Source organism: Brassica rapa, chromosome A01 (genome assembly GCF_000309985.2).
Source record: "Brassica rapa cultivar Chiifu-401-42 chromosome A01, CAAS_Brap_v3.01, whole genome shotgun sequence".
Classification (NCBI taxonomy): Eukaryota; Viridiplantae; Streptophyta; class Magnoliopsida; order Brassicales; family Brassicaceae; genus Brassica; species Brassica rapa.
The window spans coordinates 9885128-9903753 of NC_024795.2; the positions used below are offsets into that span (position 1 = coordinate 9885128).

The 18626-nt window shown below is 37.4% G+C and overlaps 4 protein-coding genes and 1 long non-coding RNA gene across 7 annotated transcripts; 3 read left to right on the top strand and 2 right to left on the bottom strand.

Moving 5' to 3' along the window:
- Positions 1–42: 42 nt before the first annotated feature.
- Positions 43–9994, top strand: LOC103872157. 2 transcript variants are annotated; one of them, XR_004455148.1, is made up of 12 exons: positions 43–1305; positions 1412–1504; positions 1584–1700; positions 1789–1950; positions 2033–2136; positions 2223–2362; positions 2442–6737; positions 6836–7015; positions 7107–7195; positions 7298–7433; positions 7521–7734; positions 9880–9994. It is a non-coding gene; the product is annotated as an uncharacterized LOC103872157 (long non-coding RNA). The 2 variants fall into 2 exon arrangements; XR_004455149.1 differs by having other exon boundaries at positions 7107–7190.
- A 111-nt stretch (positions 9995–10105) lies between these two features.
- LOC103867529 (heat shock protein 21, chloroplastic) lies at positions 10106–11137 on the bottom strand. Its single transcript, XM_009145607.3, has 2 exons — positions 10796–11137; positions 10106–10701 (listed from the first exon to the last, which is right to left on the bottom strand). Exons 1-2 carry the CDS (start codon positions 11028–11030, stop codon positions 10262–10264), a joined length of 675 nt encoding a protein of 224 aa, XP_009143855.1. The 5' UTR covers positions 11031–11137; the 3' UTR covers positions 10106–10261.
- A 228-nt stretch (positions 11138–11365) lies between these two features.
- Positions 11366–13288, top strand: LOC103867555 (ATPase family AAA domain-containing protein 1). Of its 2 annotated transcripts, none has more exons than XM_009145636.3 (6): positions 11366–11484; positions 11569–11789; positions 11871–12171; positions 12275–12433; positions 12509–12804; positions 12886–13288. In XM_009145636.3, the coding sequence occupies exons 2-6, from the start codon at positions 11589–11591 to the stop codon at positions 13105–13107; spliced, it is 1179 nt and encodes a 392-aa protein (XP_009143884.1). In that variant the 5' UTR covers positions 11366–11484; positions 11569–11588; the 3' UTR covers positions 13108–13288. The 2 variants fall into 2 exon arrangements, with proteins under 2 accessions (XP_009143884.1, XP_009143891.1); XM_009145643.3 differs by having other exon boundaries at positions 11375–11484; positions 11585–11789.
- A 149-nt stretch (positions 13289–13437) lies between these two features.
- Positions 13438–15912, top strand: LOC103867546 (vacuolar protein sorting-associated protein 26B). Its single transcript, XM_033284225.1, has 11 exons — positions 13438–13506; positions 13733–13775; positions 13852–13926; positions 14067–14141; positions 14236–14308; positions 14412–14456; positions 14552–14663; positions 14759–14825; positions 14956–15000; positions 15306–15537; positions 15610–15912. The coding sequence occupies exons 2-11, from the start codon at positions 13773–13775 to the stop codon at positions 15792–15794; spliced, it is 912 nt and encodes a 303-aa protein (XP_033140116.1). The 5' UTR covers positions 13438–13506; positions 13733–13772; the 3' UTR covers positions 15795–15912.
- On the bottom strand, positions 15889–17312 carry LOC103867537 (rhodanese-like domain-containing protein 14, chloroplastic). Its single transcript, XM_009145619.3, has 6 exons — positions 17000–17312; positions 16854–16900; positions 16661–16753; positions 16438–16576; positions 16240–16342; positions 15889–16171 (listed from the first exon to the last, which is right to left on the bottom strand). The coding sequence occupies exons 1-6, from the start codon at positions 17178–17180 to the stop codon at positions 16054–16056; spliced, it is 681 nt and encodes a 226-aa protein (XP_009143867.2). The 5' UTR covers positions 17181–17312; the 3' UTR covers positions 15889–16053.
- Between the last annotated feature and the right edge of the window lie 1314 nt (positions 17313–18626).

An 18626-nucleotide genomic window follows, 5' to 3' on the forward strand; every position in this document is an offset into this window, starting at 1 on the left:
TAATTAAACAAAAATGATAGAAAGTATACTGATTGTTAGCAAATCTTTATTATTTAAAATTATTAATTGCCATATATATCTTAATCATGTTAGGCAATTCCGTAGCTTTTATTTAAGGAAAGAATATATAATAATTTCAATTTGATAAATAAATGGTCCATAATGGATATACTATATAATATAAAATTCCATAGAAATTTAATTTTGGACTAACAAAATTTTCAATTGATTTCCAGGCCACCACGCTATCAAAATTAGCATTCTAATTACATGACATTTCAGCAGTGTACTTTTTTAATTAGTACAAACTAAGAGTTATAACTTTTTAAATGTTTCTCTATTAATATATAGGGGATTTCTTATGATTTTGTTTTAAATTTTAGATTTTACATCAGATTATCCGAACCGATCCAATATAACACAAATACAAACGATATACGATTATTTTATGGGTTCTAATATGTGATACAAAACTGATCCGAACATTCTAGTATGTGATACAAAACCAACCAAACCCCGATGTGTTATATTCTCCCAATCCATTCTTACAAAAATACCAGTATGGATTCTAGAAAATCTTATATATAATGGGACACTTTTCTCTCTTCTGAGAGTGTCCACGTATGCATTTCTTAAAGAGTGTGGGCCCCAAGTTCTGTCCGGTTTCAATTGATTGTTTAGGTTTGGTCTTCGGTCTGATTTCGGCTTGATGATTAAGTCAAACTCTGCGTATTGCAACGAAACCATTGACTAAGGTTTTTTGGTATATGGCCCATAAAGGCCCAGCTCTGATGTTTTATGAGTAAGTCGACCAAACTCTCCCGTTTTGCCGTTTTGTAGATTAGGTTTTCATGTTTCTACTTCAATCCGCCGTATGCAACACGTGTGTCTCTGAACTCTTTACTTTCCAACTCTGTTCATATCCATCTAATCGTTTACTTTGCTTTGTTTATATTACCTTTAAATTTGCCAATAAATGTTTTCCCATTAAAGCCATAAACGCTCTGGATCTCTCCGTCTCCTCTCACATACAATTATAACCCGAAACCACTTCAACCCCTATAAATAGGAAATTGGAGATTGGAGAGAGTAAGATGAATCTTCACCGCATCTCTCAGTTCCTCTTTAATCTTCAAAAATGTCTTCGTCTGCTGTTGTTGGTGACGAACCAGTCCGCCACTCAACCTTCGACACGATAGATCTTCCGAATTCATTGTCGCTCGGCTCCTCCATTCTTGGGACTTCCGCAGCATCAAGAAGGATGGAGAATTCATGGGAATCACTCTACTTCTCCTTGATGAGAAGGTATTGTCATCTTATATTTGATCTTATGTAAATAGCATCATATTTTCGATCTCTGTTTCTTTTTTCCAAAATCCCTATGATTTAACTCTTCTAATTTTCAATTTAGGATTCAGTGATCATATATGTGCCTCAAGTCGACCCCAGCAACCAATTTTTTTTTTGACACCAGCCTCCCAGCCATCACAGAGTTCGCAGCCAGGTAACACTTCATTATCTGTTGCGGTTGAAGCAATATTTAAATGTGTGCTAACTTATCCGATAATACCCTCTTCTTCCAGCTTAAGAGGTGCAGTAGGGGTGGATTTTTCCTGTATTGATAGCAATTAAGGGATTAAAAAAAAGAACTTGTCTCAATTGGAGATGTCAACAAATTCATCGCCAACTCAAACGAGCACGTACCGTTCATGCTTCCAACATAATTTAAGATCTATCCGAGTCCGAAAATTAGAATTATTAAATAGGTTATATGTTGTTTCGGTGAAGACACAAGAAGCTGGATTTATTTGCAAAGCTCGGATTGTCGAGGTTCTGAAACAAAATGGATGGTCTTTTATCTTGCATTGGACGCAGCAGGAAGCTAGAGAAATCTGGCAGCTCTTTTCTTTGCAGCCGATGTGTTAATCCCAACGTCAACGGTGTGATCAGGTGCGAAGATTTCAAGCTCATGGATATGTAAGCGAAGATACGATCTTATAATTACGTTCAATAATATCAAATTATTTAACAGGTACCTTGTGGAACTATCAGTTGATGATGGGAATGTACGACTTTTGTAGTGTTCGGATGCTTAAGCTTACCAAGAAAGATGCAGCTTCTCTGGCTCTTGATGAGGTTTGTCATTTTTCTGAGCATCATTCGTCCACCGTTTGCAAATGTGACAATCCTGAGCACCCCTCTAACCCTCTAACATATTGCAGGGTGAATGGTGGTGGCGGCCAGGAACTCCCTGAATGTCTTAAAGAACTTGCTGGGAAAGATTTTGTTTTCAAGATACATGTAACGCCATACAATTTCACCCCAATCACCACACCTTTCCCATTTCTGCAATCATCCCGTGGTATTATACTATATATGCTCAAAACGTTTTCATCTAATTAACTCATGGTTTAAATAACAAATGTGTAACTGGCTTGCAGATTTTCAACACCACTGAAGGGAAAGGCGCTTCCGCTTGTGCCAGCAACATGGCTGCAGCTGGAGGCAAAGAATGTGGACACAAACGCTCCCGGTGAGTGAGTTTCAAAGCTGGTCAAACCGTCAACCCCGCATAGCTTTGTCATTTTACAATTTCCTAAATTAATATGCTTTACCTATTTTGGACTTTTGCAATGTATTTTGTATTTCCAGCTTTCGTTTTTTTTTGTCCAGCCAATTACGGCATATTAACTCTTATGAGGAGAACATTTTCTAAGTTTCAATATTAAAAAGTCAGGGTCGTATTCATGTTAACAAAATGCACAACTTCATGGTTTAGATAGTAAAACATAGATCATGTAAACATAAGACTTTTTTTGATCAAAAACATGATTCTATTACAAAATTTTGAAGCTATAAAGTATTAAAAGTTTTTTATTAATGAAACATATTTAAAGGTTCAATCAGTTTATAAGTTTAGATTTACAAGCAATTTGCCGTCATTTAATTCAATGCTCCTATTATAAATCACTAAGACTATACCAACAAATCAGTCGGGTCGACCTCCTATAACATGTTTTATTACACTGAACAACTCCGCACTTGCGGTGGGCTATATAATTAATAGGGCTAGGAAAAACATACCTATAGAAAAATAACTGAACACAACAATTACTAACAAAACTTAATATAATTAAACACATTGAAAAAACAACCGAGAACATGTAAATGAATAATACATATCCTGAGTGAGTTACCATTTAGGACACTTTATTCACTTTTTTGACAGTTTAAGACACTTGTTGCTGGAGGGACACTTTTTCTCTTACTTATGCTGATTTCAGACTAAATTACCCCTGGTCGAAGTGAGACAAGAAACAAGTTGGTGTTAGTGAGGACCACTTATATTGTCTTGTTAGTGAGAACGTTTGTTTCTGGTCAGAAAACATAAAAAAATAACTTAGTTAGATATTATTATTTTATGTCATTACTTTTCATCTTCTTGTTTTATATTAGTTTTTTTCAAAAATTTTGATATATTAAAAAAATTTAATTGTTACAATAAATTTTAGATTTTTTTTCTCTATATTTTAAGATCCATTATCATATATATATTTTATATATTTAACATTTATACAAAATAAATATGTGGACATGGATGAAACAGTGTGAAAGAATAAAATATGAAAGAGATGTAGATTCACAACGTTAAATATTTAGTGCTTTGTAAATTTATCACAGACAGCCGAGTTAGCACCTATAATAAGCAAAAAAAATGAGCTCATGATAAATACTAATGTCGTGGATATGGACGGAAAACTACGAACATTGACAAAAAAATTATATCTTTTAACATCCATTTTCAATTTTACATATATTAACATTTACACAAAATGTTTAGACATTGACATAATAAATATGTATGAAAAATGTGGACATGGCTAAGAAGACATATTTCTTAAAATGTGGACATGGACTAAATCTGTGGACAAAAATTCGTGGACAAAATCTGTATAGGGTAAAAGGTCATTTATTCCTTCAAAGCTACACTGAATTCAATCAAGACACAAGGTAATAGAGAGACTCGTTGACGGGAGAACCCTAAAACCAGACAATCTGACAGATCTCGGTGGAGGCTTCTCGGGAGTTCCCAAATAAACATGGAATTGGGTATCGTTTTGTGCTTTCGGTGAAATTAGGGTTGAACTGGGAAAGTGAATTTGAGTTGGGAGAGAAAACCAAAGAAAATTGGAGAAATTGCAGAGATGGGGATTGCAGAATCAAACAAGTGGCATGCCCTCTTCCTTCTCTGATCTTCTCCGATAATTGAAGGTATGGAAGCGTCGTGAGATTAAGGTTAGGAAAATGATAATTGATGGAAAAGAGAAAGTAGATCTCAGAATCATAGTGGAAGAGAGAAAAATAGATGGACTTAGAAATTTAGAAATTTTTATTATTTTATGACAAAATAGAGTAATTAGAAGAGGGTGTAGTTGAGGGGTAGGTAAGACATTGCACATGGACAATGTGTGCCTCCAGCCACAAGTGTCTTAATGTGTTATTCCAAACACATAATGTGTCTTGGAGTGTAAAAAATTCATGACAATATACATATAAATAAAACCCCATTAACTCACTATATATACTATATTATAAACACAAATCAAAACAATTCATGAAAATTAATACTCAGCATAATATTATTCCATAATAATTATTTGATGCTTCGAATGGTAATAAACGAAAATTGAAATACAAAAAACGTCGTCCCACATATAAACTAAGCAAATATTAACGACTGATATATATGATTTCTAAGTTTGTTGGATTATAAAGCATGTTAATGGACTACTGTCATGCTTGATACTACAACTACTAAAATTGCAATTAACTTTATAATTACTTCCCTCACACACATGAAAACACCCGAAAAAAACAATGAAAATAAAGTAAGGCATATATATACACCATAACCCGCAAAAAAAGATGACAAAATCAGACAAACGGCAAACAACTAATCCTAAACTCCGGATATGCCCTACTAACATTACAACAAAACAAACTCATCAACACAACACAACACAACGTCACCATTTATACCCAAAATTACACACATAATGAAAGAACTTCTAAAACAAATTCTCCAACAACTACATCAATCTTTTTCGAAACATACGACAACAAAATCACTCAAAGTCAACATTTCCGCGCTTGCGCGGGGCTCCACCCCTAGTGTTATTAAATAGAACTGAAATTCAAAAAATTTGATACGAATCCAACATGTACCCGAACATTTTATTTAAAGAATTTATGATGTAAATTTATTATATAATATTTACAAATATATTTCTCATATTAAATTAAAAATTATTATTTAATTAATTTTTGTTAATTTTACTAAATATAAAAAATTGTTTTATATTTTCTGAAAAGATATTTTTATAAAACGATATTTTTTTTATTTTTCAGAAAACAATTGTACATGTAACATCATTGTGACATAAGGCCATGTGCAGCGATGAATTCTCAGATGGTTACTAATCATTAAATTAATGAAAATAAATGAACAAGGAAGAGAGAATGAAAAACGTTTCTGCTTGAAGAGACTAAAAAAAATCTGAAGAGACTCGACTTCTATTTTATCTTCTTTCTATTGGGTAAACTTCATTTAGTTTTGAAATTTAATTACAAATAATATTATACTAGTTTTTTTATTGATTAGGTACTATGGGAAGAACTTCTACCACTAATGATGCTCTAACATTTACATTAACAAATTAGAAGACGTGGATGTGGCGATTAGTGTATAATTTTGCTAAAAATAATACATATTATTTGAAATTTTCGAAAATTTCGAAAATTTACAGAGAAGAGCAGCTCTTGTAATAAGTGGTTCATTTCTGTATCTAGTTTCTATCTTGTAAATTGTAATAAGTGGTTTACCACAACTCTTGTAAAACAAAAAAATCTTGGTATAAATTTTAACATTTGTACCAAAAATTTTTTCAAAAATTTAGTTATATTTTTGCATGCTGACGTAAGTTAGATATAAATTTGTTAGGATTTAAACCTTTGCCTAGTGCTTTAAACTTAGATTGAAATCAATATCAAAAGCTCTTCCTCTTTATTCACTATCAATGAGTAACCTTACAAGAACAAAATAGAAATCACAAGCTTCTCTTTAGAACCAAAACCTTAACTATTGATTCTCTTGATCTCTCTCTATTTGCCTCGCTCTTGTATCTTTGTTTCGGATGATTCTAAAGCCATGACCACCTCTTCTATTTATAACATCATCAGCCTCTTAACTTTCCTATTCCTTGTTGTCTTGGTTCGTCTTTGACCGACATAACAAAACAAGAAACTAACTTCACGTTTCCTTTTTGTTTATGCAGGATTCTTGCTGGGCTGGAGTGGGCCAAGACAGAATTGGGCTTTTCTCTCTACAATCTCCACCTAAAGCCCATATTCTTGCCTTCTCTCTCTTGTCACCTCCTTCGATGATACCGTAGACGCTTTCAAGCTTCCATCTCCTTCCACCTTTGATCTGAAACGCTATCTGTGACAACTTCGCTGTTGAGTCACTGTCGCCATGCTCCTTATCCTTATCTTTGCAGTGAGCCATGAACACGAAACCAGAAACGACAATCTTCACTCATCTCCCCCTCTTTTTTTTTTTTTTTCACCTAGAATTTCTTGGGACTGTGATGATGTCTCACCGACGAATCATTCCACCTCCGGCGAGTACCGTTTCTTCACCCTGCGTCACATTTACCCTTGTCTTTAATCCCTCCGTGGTATTTCTCTGCAACTCCGACATGCTCCACGCCAGTGACATCCTTGTAGTGATCAAAACCACTGATGTCATTTAATCGCTTATCATATTCCTCTGTAGGATAGCGATTCAACTTCTCAAATCTCAAGCTCACTCCTTTACTAGATTAGACCATTCTTATCGCAACACTAGACATCTCCAAAGAAGCTCGCGATTTCTTCTTGGTGACTAGCAAATCTAATTTTTCATGTTGGTGTTGATCAATTCAATCAATATTACCGGTCATACTGCAGCTTTCCGGTAAGATTCTCTGAATTTTGAGTCTTCTTGATAGAGTTTGATTATTCTCATTTGAAGTTGCAAAGCCTTACCCTCTATTGAATTTTGACAGTCCTTCCTGCGTTTCCGTTGATCCTTTTGAGACTCCCCTTTTACTCCGACGAACCCACGAACCCCTTTCCACTTCAACTTCCTGGTAAGGTAATTCATGTAGCTTTAACCTGATTAAGATGATGCCTGTGATGTTTTACTTGTCTGGTGATCTGCTTTGATTTCCCGGTTGTGATACTCGTCTCCCTTCAGCTCTCCTTGGTGTTTATCCTCCACCACAGCAGCTGTTTAAGACGTTCTCTCCTCTCCGGTGATCTATTTCTTCTTTTCCCCGACCTAGATACTCGTCTCCCTTCAGCTTATCTTGCTGTTTAAGACGTTTTCTCAGGTCATCCCTTCAACTTTAAATTTTCTTTTAAAGTATACTCCTCATCCGACCTTTCAAACCTTTTGAGCGACTTTTCTTGTGTTTCAGCTACTCCACCTTGAGCTAAAACCTCTGCCTCGCATCTATGCTCACAGGTAACTCTTTAAACTCCCCCTTGAGTTTTCCATTATCAATATAAACCTGAAACTTACTTGCTTCTCCTCCTCTGTCTCTGCGAGCTTGAGACAGCGTTGATAATGGAGTTACCTGGAGCGTCCTCCTTCTTAGGCAGAATCGCAGCGAACCTGAAGCTCCTCTCCAGGTACTGCGTTGATTAATACTCCTGCTCGATTTTCATTTGAATGGTTCTTAGATAGTGTTATATTCTCCTTGACTCTATCTCCGAAGATACCCTCTCCCAATATATGTGACACTTTTCTCACAACGCCATTCCCGAGTCTTGTATTCACGTATTCCCTTTTTCCAGCCTTCTTCCAGTCTTCCTCGTAGTCTTTAGATGCTTTTTTTTGTACTAAGCTCTTGAGGTGCAGTCAAAACATGTGCTAAGAGATCACCATCTTTATGCCTTACTTCTTTTCCAAACAATACATCATCCGTTGAAGATTCTGTTTTCTGAGATTCTTCACTGCTCGCCTTTGACTCAATTTCTTCTGATTTTTCTGTCAAGAAAGAGTCTCCACCTTGAGCTGATGAGTCTTTTGTTTCAAAACCATATGAAGTAGGTCCCTGAATCAGAACTTTTGCGAACGTCACCGTTTTTGACGTCTTCTTCTTGATTATTTTCTCCACTCTAGGCATATTCTTCTTACTCTTAGCAATTGTGCCATGTAGATAATAAACTCCCTTGTGATATTTTCCTGATATCACCCTCTTATTATCTTTGTAGAAGTGCACCATAAAATTGCTTCCTTTGTACTTGCAACCTGATTTTTCTAACATCCCATAAGAAATTAAATTTCTTCTCACCTCCGGAATGTACCTGACACCTGTGAGTATCACTTCAGAGCCATCTGAATTCTGAATCTTTATTTTCCCAATTCCTTTGATGTCACACTGAGTGTTATTAGCCATTAACACTGAACCACCATTGAACTCCTTGAGATCAAACATAACATCCCTGTCTGATGTACTATGATAAGAACATCCAGAATCCATGATCCATTCTTGCTTAGTGTCTTGCACACTAGCTGTTAACACTAACGGTTGCTTCGGCTCCGTCGCAATGTTTGCAGATTCTTTATGTCTCCTCTCAGGACATTCTCTTTTCCAGTGTCCTTCTTCTCCACAGATAAAACAACTTGTTTTGCTTTTATCAAACCTTTGCCTTGACTTAGATCTGCCTCTGCCGTTAGATTTTCCTTTGTAACCCTTTTTATCTGATCTCCCCCTTGAATCCTCCACGTACAAACCCTCTGCATCAGACCTGGATTTATTCAGCAAACCCTTTTCCTTTAACTCCACTTCTTTGGAGTATGCTGAATTAGTCACGTCGTTCATGGTAAGAGTTTCTTTTGCAGTCCCGTACTTGAGCGTGTCAACTAGTGAATCAAATTGCTGGGGCAAGCTAGATAGAACTTGAATTGCCTGGTCTTCATCGCTGATGTTGATGTTAAGACTTGCAAGATCTGAAACTAGCTTAAGAAAAATATCTAGGTTTTCCTCGATGCTCTTGTGATCATCCATCTTGAAGCTCGCAAACCTCTGCTTCATGTAGATCCTATTAGGAAGTGTCTTTGTTTGGTAATCTCTTTCCAAAGCCTTCCAAACTCCTAACGCAGTTGTTTCCTTCATCACCTTACGCAGAACCAAATTTCCTAGGCTCATGCATATTAGATTCTTTGCCTTCTTATCCTTCAACGGATCTACTTTGACCTCAGGTAGTTCTTCGTCTTTCTCCTTGCCTGTTTCAGAAGGCGTGACCGTAACTTCCTGAATCGTAGAATCTAACCCTAGAAGCTCCAACTGCATTAGCATCTTGTACTTCCATAACCCGAAATCACCTTTTCCATCAAACCTCTCGACCTTGAACTTTCCGAACTCTCCGGATATCGATTCCATATCTCCTCCTAGCACTTGCAATCAAACCTGGATTGCTCTGATACCACTTGTTAGGATTTAAACCTTTGCCTAGTGCTTTAAACTTAGATTGAAATCAATATCAAAAGCTCTTCCTCTTTATTCACTATCAATGAGTAACCTTACAAGAACAAAATAGAAATCACAAGCTTCTCTTTAGAACCAAAACCTTAACTATTGATTCTCTTGATCTCTCTCTATTTGCCTCGCTCTTGTATCTTTGTTTCGGATGATTCTAAAGCCATGACCACCTCTTCTATTTATAACATCATCAGCCTCTTAACTTTCCTATTCCTTGTTGTCTTGGTTCGTCTTTGACCGACATAACAAAACAAGAAACTAACTTCGCATTTCCTTTTTGTTTATGCAGGATTCTTGCTGGGCTGGAGTGGGCCAAGACAGAATTGGGCTTTTCTCTCTACAAAATTGAAATGGCCGTTTTCTCGATCCTTAAGCAAATATTGCGACACTCGAACGGAGACGCATGGGTCACATATAAAGGGGACTAATCCATTTTGCTCTTCGGCTCTGGCCCAAAAGAAAAATGGGCCGAGTATCTGAACTGTTGTTGTAAATCTAGTTTTGGGAAACGAATATTTTCACAGAACCTCAGTAAAACCTTTTTTCCAATTTAACTGTTTCTTCACACACAAGATCTCCTGTTTTTTGTTACATCGGTAGCGAAACGTAGGCTTAATATGTACAACAAACAGCTCCAGAACAAGAAAACAGAGGAAACCGTTACTCGATTCTCACTGAATCTGGACATCAACGACTTTGCGTTCCACTTTGGTTTTAGGAATGGTGATAAACAGGACTCCATTCTTTAGCTCAGCTTTGATCTTGTCCTTTTCGCAGTTATCAGGGAGCTGAAGCCGTGTACCGTAAGAGCTAAAGCTTCTTCCGGACCACGAATCATTCTCGTCTTCCTTCTTCTGTTCTCCTTTGATCACAAGAACGTTGTCTTCGACAGAGACTTTGACGTCTTCTTTAGATAGACCAGGCATGTCGAAACGCATCTTGATCTCGTGCTCTTCTTCTTTCATGTCCCAAGGCGCACGGATCTCGGAAACTCCACTTCCTCCTCCCCTGTTTCTTCCCGGGACGATCATAGCAGCGTCGTCGAACATCCTGTCCATCGTATCCAGCATTTGACGCATTGTCCTCATAGGCGAGAGCGGATCCAACAACCCTGACGTTAAAGATAAAAAACAGATAATTGGTTACAGTAAAAAACAGAGTGAAAGAGTGTTTCACAAGCTAACGCTCGTTTAGTTAAAACTTACCGAAAGGAGAAACGTCCATGGCTAAGCGTTGAGGTTTTTTCTCAACACTGGACCCTTGGTTCCCTTTTTGTCCTTGGTGAACAACATCAAGGGAGTCTGATCTCTGGTCTTGAGCTCTGATCTTACAAGGGATCTTCCGTGGAAACGAGACAGAGAAAGATGAAGTAGGTTTGGATGATGGAGGAAAAGCGAGAGGTGAACGGAGAGACGACGTGAATGAGAGTGTGGAAGCCATCTACTCAAAGTGTATAGAGATGATAAAGCGTGCCAAAAAGTTATCACTGGAAGAAGATCACGCAGATTCTAGTTTTATGTTTCTTGATGTTCATAGATCGAGTGAGCATAGTGTATATATAGAGGTGAGATTAGGATGTGAAGATTATAAAGGTGACAAAAGGAGAGATCTTGAAGGTTGAAGACGTGATACGAACTTTCTCGTCTCTGCCTCGCGTTTTCTCATCTTCTCCGGAACCATCTTTGTTTTCACTTGTGAGCCAATACGGCCCATGTAGGGCCCAATAAGGGCCTTTTAGTGTACGAATAAACGACGGTGCAACTGAGGGCTATTACGGTAATTTAACTTTTCATTCTCCCCGATCCTCAAGCATAGTTTCGAGAACCACCACCACTCTCTGTCGTCGTCCACAAGAATAGCAAGAGTCTCCCCGTGTTCTGCAAACATATCCTAGGTTTCATTTCGGAACCCTAATCTCTGAGCTGTTTAAGGGTTTCTTTAATTACTTTATTAAAGATCCTCTGTTATTTAAAAAAAGGTTGTGTATTTGTAAGAGATATGGGTGGTGGCTCGTCGGAGACGAAGATCTTGCAAGAACTCATCCTTTACGCTGCGAGCGCTGCTTTCAGCTGCTTGGTTCTTTTTGCCGGGCTCAGACACCTCGACCCTAATCGCGAGGCGTCTAAGAAAGCTCTCGAGCATAAGAAAGAGATCTCCAAGCGTCTAGGTCGTCCTCTTATTCACACCACTCCATACGAGGTAGTATATGTTTGTTGGGGTTCTAATTGTTGTGTGTTTAGTGAGAAAGATGCTAACTTGTTTCTTTGTTTTGTGAAACAGGATGTGATAGCATGTGATGTGATTAATCCAGACCATATCGATGTGGAGTTTGGTTCTATTGGAGGTTTGGAGACAATCAAGGAGGCTTTGTACGAGCTAGTGATTTTGCCGTTGAAAAGGCCTGAGCTTTTTGCGTATGGGAAGCTGCTTGGTCCTCAAAAGGGAGTCTTGCTCTATGGGCCTCCTGGTACTGGGAAGACGATGCTTGCTAAGGCTATTGCTAAAGAGTCAGGAGCTGTTTTCATTAACGTTAGGGTTTCTAATCTGATGAGCAAGTGGTTTGGTGATGCTCAGAAGCTTGGTAAGTGCACCAAAGTAGTTCACTTTGAGTAGGCTTATCTTTGGTCTGTTTAACCATGTTTCTTCAGATAAATGAGCTTCTCTGTTCTGTTTTGTTCTTTCAGTTTCTGCTGTCTTTAGCTTGGCGTACAAACTCCAACCTGCTATCATTTTTATCGATGAGGTGGACAGCTTCCTTGGTCAGCGCCGTTCAACAGATCATGAGGCCATGGCTAACATGAAGACTGAGTTTATGGCTTTATGGGATGGGTTTTCTACTGATCGTAAGTGTAATCCTTCACCTTCATATGCTACATGGATATTTGTTTTTCCAAATGAGTATAATGGTTGCTTTGTAGCGAATGCGAGGGTAATGGTTCTTGCTGCAACCAACAGACCATCAGAGCTTGATGAAGCAATATTGAGGCGTCTTCCTCAAGCCTTTGAGATTGGAATGCCTGATCGTAAGGAGAGAGCTGAGATATTGAAAGTGACACTGAAAGGAGAGAGGGTGGAACCGGATATTGACTATGACCACGTAGCTCGTTTATGCGAAGGCTACACCGGATCAGACATCTTTGAGCTCTGCAAGAAAGCAGCTTACTTCCCTATCAGAGAAATCCTAGAGGAAGAGAGAAAAGGAAGACCTTGTCCTGTAAGTTTCACAAGAAAATGTTCAATGCTGTTCCATCCACTAGTATTGATATTGTGAGTTGCTATCGTTTTCTTTGTTCAGGCTGCTAGGCCATTGTCACAGTTGGATTTGGAGAAAGTTCTTGCTACGTCGAAGAAGACGCAAGTTGCAGCAGGGGAGTACTGTGGGCTGAGAGGGTCAAGGGAACCAGATGAGGTGGAAGCAGCTATAAGTGGAATCTCGAAGCTACTGGTCTCTCAGTTCATTAACCTTCAGTCTGGTTCTCAGGACTCACGGCACCGGGATCCTGAAGAAGATAACTGATCATCATTTTTTCGTAAACGTTCTGGTTTCAAGTGGGAAAGTTTAATATCTTTCCATAATATAACTCTGTTTTGTAATAATTTTGTTATAGGATGATTTACTTGCTTTTGGCATTTTACTAAGAGGCTTTCATCTTTATATGTGTTACTAAAGATTGACCAATGCGTCATCTCTTTCTTCACTTCTGGTGATAGTTAATGTAAGCTTGATCAAACTGTGAAGTTGATTACTCTTTTAAGCCTGAAGATCTCAGATTTGAACATGTGGGCTTTGTGTGGACTGGGCTTTTGTATGGTCAACTAGAAAATAAAGTGCCTTCCTTTTTTTTCGTGCCTTTGTTTATGTGATCTTTCTTCACTATCAGATTCGGTGGATTCGCTCGTGATTTCGACTTGGCGGGTAAATGTTGTTGCATTTTATTTGTTGTTTTGGGTCTCATTTGATCTATACGACTTGTTTTCTATCGAATCGAGCTGTGTTCTAATCACTGAGGCATTACAGCTGATTTAGAAGTTTCTCAGCTTTCACTCGATTTTTTTTTTTTTTTTGTGCTCTAGCTTTTAACCGCATGCATTGGGTGTACTACACTAAAGAATGCCGCTAATTTTTTGTTCCTTTTGAACAGGTTTGTTTGTTGTGATTGAAATCTCTCAAGTCTTGTGATCATGGTAAGTGCTCTTATTGTGTAATTTGCCTTCTTTGCTTGATGTTTCTGTGTCTGAAACACGCTTTTAATTGTCTCAGAATTATCTTCTTGGAGCATTCAAGCCCGCCTGCAACATTTCAATCACTTTCTCTGATGGCAAAAATCGTAAACAGGTTTCTTCTCTCTTTTGTGGTAGTGAAAACAAGTTTTCAAACTGAATATAATTGCCTGGATCACTCGCATGCATTAAACTTATTGAATCATGTTTCGGATGTTCTTGTTCACGTCTTTGTTCCTCCACTGTTTCCCTTAGGTACCCATGAAGAAAGAAAATGGTCAAACAGCTTTGGTGCCACTTTTCCAGAGTCAAGAAACTCTTTCCGGGAAGGTACTTCTTGGTTTCTTGCTCTAAGATGAATTTCAGCTGTTCCAGTTATGAGTTGTGATACTTTTTGATCATTTGTCCGTAACATCTTCATTAGGTTTGCGTTGAACCATATCAAGGGAAAAAGGTGGAGCATAATGGTGTGAAAGTTGAGCTTCTTGGTCAAATAGGTGTGCAATTGCCATGACCTCTAAGATCTAACCACCAAAAGAGTCTTTTTAGAGATTTGTTGCCCGGTTTCTGAATTACTGATGGCATTTGTGTTCTCGACAGAAATGTACTTTGACAGAGGAAACTTCTATGACTTCACTTCCTTGGGTGAGAGTAAAACTTAGGATTAACATGACTTTACTTTCATGTTCAACCGTATTAGATAATTTTTATAATCCATTTTGTGGTTCTGCTTGTTCCAGTTCGTGAACTGGATGTCCCTGGAGATATATACGACAGAAAGACATACCCTTTTGAGTTTCCAACTGTCGAGATGCCATATGAGACATACAATGGTGTCAATGTGCGGCTAAGGTATATCATATGACTCAGTTTTTCATAAGGCTGATACATTTGTGTTCCTTGATCTAAGTTTCTAATACAATCTACTGCTTTCTATGTCTCTCCAGATATGTCCTCAAACTCACCGTCACTCGTGGCTACGCTGGAAGCATTGTGGAATACCAGGAATTTATGGTATATTTTCTTACTGTTTTGCTGCATATCATTGTTTCAAAAACAGCTAATTGTGTAATGATTGATAATTTCACATTTAATATCACTAGAAATATGTTTATTGTGACATTGTTGATGTTGTTTGAAATAGGTTCGGAACTATGCTCCACCTCCTCCAATTAATAACAGCATCAAGGTGAGCTCTGATAGGATCCTACTTTGAAACTTTATAAGAATGGAGACATGAACTATGGCTCCTTTCCAAAAAAACCCCAAACTCAACTAGCTTCATTCTTAGTTTTTAGACTCTCACTACAATCACTTGTGACATGTTATTGAATCCTATCTTTGAGTTCCATTTCCCTACTTATTCAAAAAATGTCAAATAGTTTTTCTTTTTTTTTTCCACTCAGAGCGTTCTTAGGGTCATACAAGATCAAGGCTTAAATCATTAGCACCATTTTGAGGCTTAGTTACATTGGATCTCACTTTATTGTACAGATGGAAGTTGGGATTGAGGATTGCCTGCACATCGAGTTTGAGTACAACAAAAGCAAGTATCACCTAAAAGATGTTATCCTTGGGAAAATATATTTTCTTCTTGTGAGGATCAAGATGAAGAACATGGATCTTGAGATCAGAAGGCGGGAGTCAACAGGTGCTGGTGCTAATACTCATGTGGAGACAGAAACACTTGGGAAATTTGAGTTGATGGATGGAACTCCCGTTAGAGGTAATATGTACAATGTTTTAGTGATTGCTTCTAAGAAACTTGAATGACTTGATGAGTGAAGGAGTTTTGCAGGTGAGTCAATACCTGTAAGACTGTTTCTTGCCCCGTACGATCTTACACCAACGCATCGCAACATTAACAACAAGTTTAGCGTCAAGTATTATCTGAATCTTGTACTGGTTGATGAAGAGGATCGCAGATACTTCAAGCAGCAAGAAATCACCTTGTACAGGTTGAAGGAAGACGCATCATCTTGATTACAAATAAGGACTCGTTTGAGTCTTGTGTAAAGCCTTTTAGACTTTGTGTACACTCAGATTTAGCTAAAGAGTTTGTTATTTGGATTGGAACTTAGAATGAATAGTTTGCTCATTGGTCAAGTTGTCTGGATTCTGGTTTGCTTTCATTGGTAATGTCTGAAGTTTTACAAACTTTAAACACACATTATGAAAAGCCAAATCTCTAAAAGAAACTACCTGAATTCGACAGAGATACAAAACTGGACAACTCTTTCTGTTAGTCTTCTTCAGATTCAATAGGAAGGCCTTCCTTGCTCCATGTGTAGATTCCACCTTCAAGGTGAAATACATTCTTATAGCCGTTCAGGACCAGAACATAAGCTGCTATGAGAGACCTGCCAGAACGCTAATCATATGAGCATTGAAACAAACCACACAAGAGTTGCAAGACTTTTGAAACTACCTCGATTGTTGGCCTTCAGGGAGATTCTGAGTCGGCTTCATAGTCCCTGCGGATGAACAAGCTACTATTATCTTTGCCTCTTTGTCAAGTTTAGCTTCTACACCTGCAAAATTGTCACACCAAAAACAAACATTCAGCTGCTGGATACAAATAATGTGGAAACGGTTCAAAGCTTTTGATCTGTTCTCAGTGCCATACTTTGAATAAACTCAGGATTCTCTTCTGTGCCAGAGAAGATACCGAAGAATGCAAAGCCAAGACGGCGAGCTATGTCCCATGGCGTCCATTCCCTTATCAGTCTGTACATCTCCACGTTGATAGCTCCAGGAGGATGACCCTTCAAAACCAAACACACATGAATTCACCATTAAGTAAGGTACAAGAGATCATAACATTAGAGAGCGTAGAACTAACTGCTAACCTCCTTGTACTCAGCCTCTGGTCTAACATCAAGAATCACAAAGTTGTTCTCTTTCTGTAACCTTAGAGCTTCCTTCACGTCCACACCTCTCACCTAACAACAACAGGTCAATAGCAAGTTAGCAAACCTTCTCTGTAACATTTTGATCTTCAAAAATCTGATCTTTGAGTGATAACATGATGTGAGTGCATACCCTTTTCTCAAGTAGAAGCTCTCTCTTCTGTCTCCAATCGACTTCAGCTAATCCCTCCAAGAGACACAACCAGTGAATCAAGGGGTTAATAATCTAATAACAAAACTTTCACATTTCAAAATCATTACACGAACGAGTTTGTGTACCTGCTGGTTTGTCAGGTTTCGTTGCAGCGCTTCGAATAGTCAGAAGCGATGATGAAGTCGCAGAGGATCTAACTCCAGCTGAGAACAGAGTGTTTCCGGTGAGTTTGACACGTAAAGCCTGCGAAGAAGATGGATAACTTGAGCTGCGATAAGGGGTGGCGATAGAAGTGAGTGAAGCCATCTCTGGTGAGTTTCTTTCTAGATATTTTTCAGGAAAATGAGAGAATTTAATTGCGGGAAGGGAGAAAAAGACAGAGAGAGGGATGAGTGTTGCGGTTTCTTTATTCTCAGTTTAAGAAAGAATCTGAACATGTGGTGCTTGTTGTCTCTTCTTGATTTTCATCCTTCGATTCTATCTTTTGAAAATCAAATGATAGATAATCTTCTCTTATCTAGTTAAGATTGCGCCATGCTAGCGTTTTTGATTGGCTCGGTTCGATTTGGTTAGCCTTGCTTTGAGTTTTCATTGGATCGGTTCGATTTGGTTAACCTGGTTTTTGATTACTATTTGCTTTTCATAATTCTTTTAACAAAAACAATAAGATTAAGCAAACATTTTCCCCCTAGAGTTGAGGGTGTGACTGGTTTACCCGCTACCACCCGCAAACGCAGCTTTGCGGTTGGTAGCGGTGGTTGGCGTTTTGCAACAAATTAATCAAACTCTTTTAAACTTCATAAATTCAAAAGCTGGTTTCAACTAGCGTTTGTGGTTGCAGACGGTTGCCGGAGAATGATTTTTTTTTTAAACAATATAAATACAAAAATAAAAAATATTCAATAATAATTTTAAATTAGAATTATATAAATACTAAAATATATCTATTGTATTTTAATTAATATTATAAAATTTAAAATAAAAATATTTTCTATCATTTAAAAAAATTTAAACTATAAATTTCTAAACATAATTTGTATATTTATTATAATATTATGATTTTTGATATTTTTATAATTATATAAAATGTAAATATTGTTAATTTATTATTTAATTGCTGATGCATTTGGTAGCTAGCCAGTCATAATTATCTCGCAAACGCATCAATCTCTAACCGCAGAACCAGTCATACAAATCTCTTAAAACCGCTAGAAACCGCGACCATCCGCATCCGCAAACTCCCGTAACCGCAACTATTGCGTTTGAACCAGTCAGACCCTTAGTTAAATTTTACTAGTCATTTTTCAAGTTTTAGGTGATTGCTAGCGGTATCTATATTTTCTTAATTTTAGTTAAATTTTACTAATCATTTTTTTTCCTAAAGATTAAGCAAATATTTTTTTCCCCATCTCTGTATTGTTCCAAAGTTAATGGAAATTTCAGTGTGAAAAAATCAAAAGAGTGATTACGGATCATCACTAATGTATTCGATATTAATTAAATTAGGTAAAATGTGGTTCCATTAGACCAAAAACTAGTACAAAAAAAGTCATTATGTCGTGAAACAAGAGAATATAAGGAGCAATTTATATATATACCGTCATAGAATAATGGAAAGACTAAAATATGAAATACAAATATGGAAAGAGTACAAATCATAAATCTAAAGTAAATAGGAATGTGGAAGCCTCTTTAGTCTAGTGTTTTGACTAAGGGTTCATTAATGCTTCTATACCAGCAGGTCCAGGTTTC

What these genes read in the sequence shown, in the direction of transcription:
- LOC103867555 (XM_009145636.3), top strand. Translation starts at nt 11,589, where the DNA reads ATGGGTGGTGGCTCGTCGGAGACGAAGATCTTGCAAGAACTCATCCTT. An exon ending in TGGTGATGCTCAGAAGCTTG is followed by an intron (nt 12,172 to 12,274) that starts GTAAGTGCACCA and finishes TTGTTCTTTCAG; the next exon opens with TTTCTGCTGTCTTTAGCTTG. An exon ending in GAAAAGGAAGACCTTGTCCT is followed by an intron (nt 12,805 to 12,885) that starts GTAAGTTTCACA and finishes TTCTTTGTTCAG; the next exon opens with GCTGCTAGGCCATTGTCACA.
- LOC103867529 (XM_009145607.3), bottom strand. Translation starts at nt 11,030, where the DNA reads ATGGCTTCCACACTCTCATTCACGTCGTCTCTCCGTTCACCTCTCGCT. An exon ending in CATGGACGTTTCTCCTTTCG is followed by an intron (nt 10,702 to 10,795) that starts GTAAGTTTTAAC and finishes CTTTAACGTCAG; the next exon opens with GGTTGTTGGATCCGCTCTCG.
- LOC103867546 (XM_033284225.1), top strand. An exon ending in CAATTAATAACAGCATCAAG is followed by an intron (nt 15,001 to 15,305) that starts GTGAGCTCTGAT and finishes TTTATTGTACAG; the next exon opens with ATGGAAGTTGGGATTGAGGA. An exon ending in GGATGGAACTCCCGTTAGAG is followed by an intron (nt 15,538 to 15,609) that starts GTAATATGTACA and finishes GGAGTTTTGCAG; the next exon opens with GTGAGTCAATACCTGTAAGA.
- LOC103867537 (XM_009145619.3), bottom strand. Translation starts at nt 17,180, where the DNA reads ATGGCTTCACTCACTTCTATCGCCACCCCTTATCGCAGCTCAAGTTAT. An exon ending in AGCTTCTACTTGAGAAAAGG is followed by an intron (nt 16,754 to 16,853) that starts GTATGCACTCAC and finishes TGTTGTTGTTAG; the next exon opens with GTGAGAGGTGTGGACGTGAA. An exon ending in GAATCCTGAGTTTATTCAAA is followed by an intron (nt 16,343 to 16,437) that starts GTATGGCACTGA and finishes ACAATTTTGCAG; the next exon opens with GTGTAGAAGCTAAACTTGAC.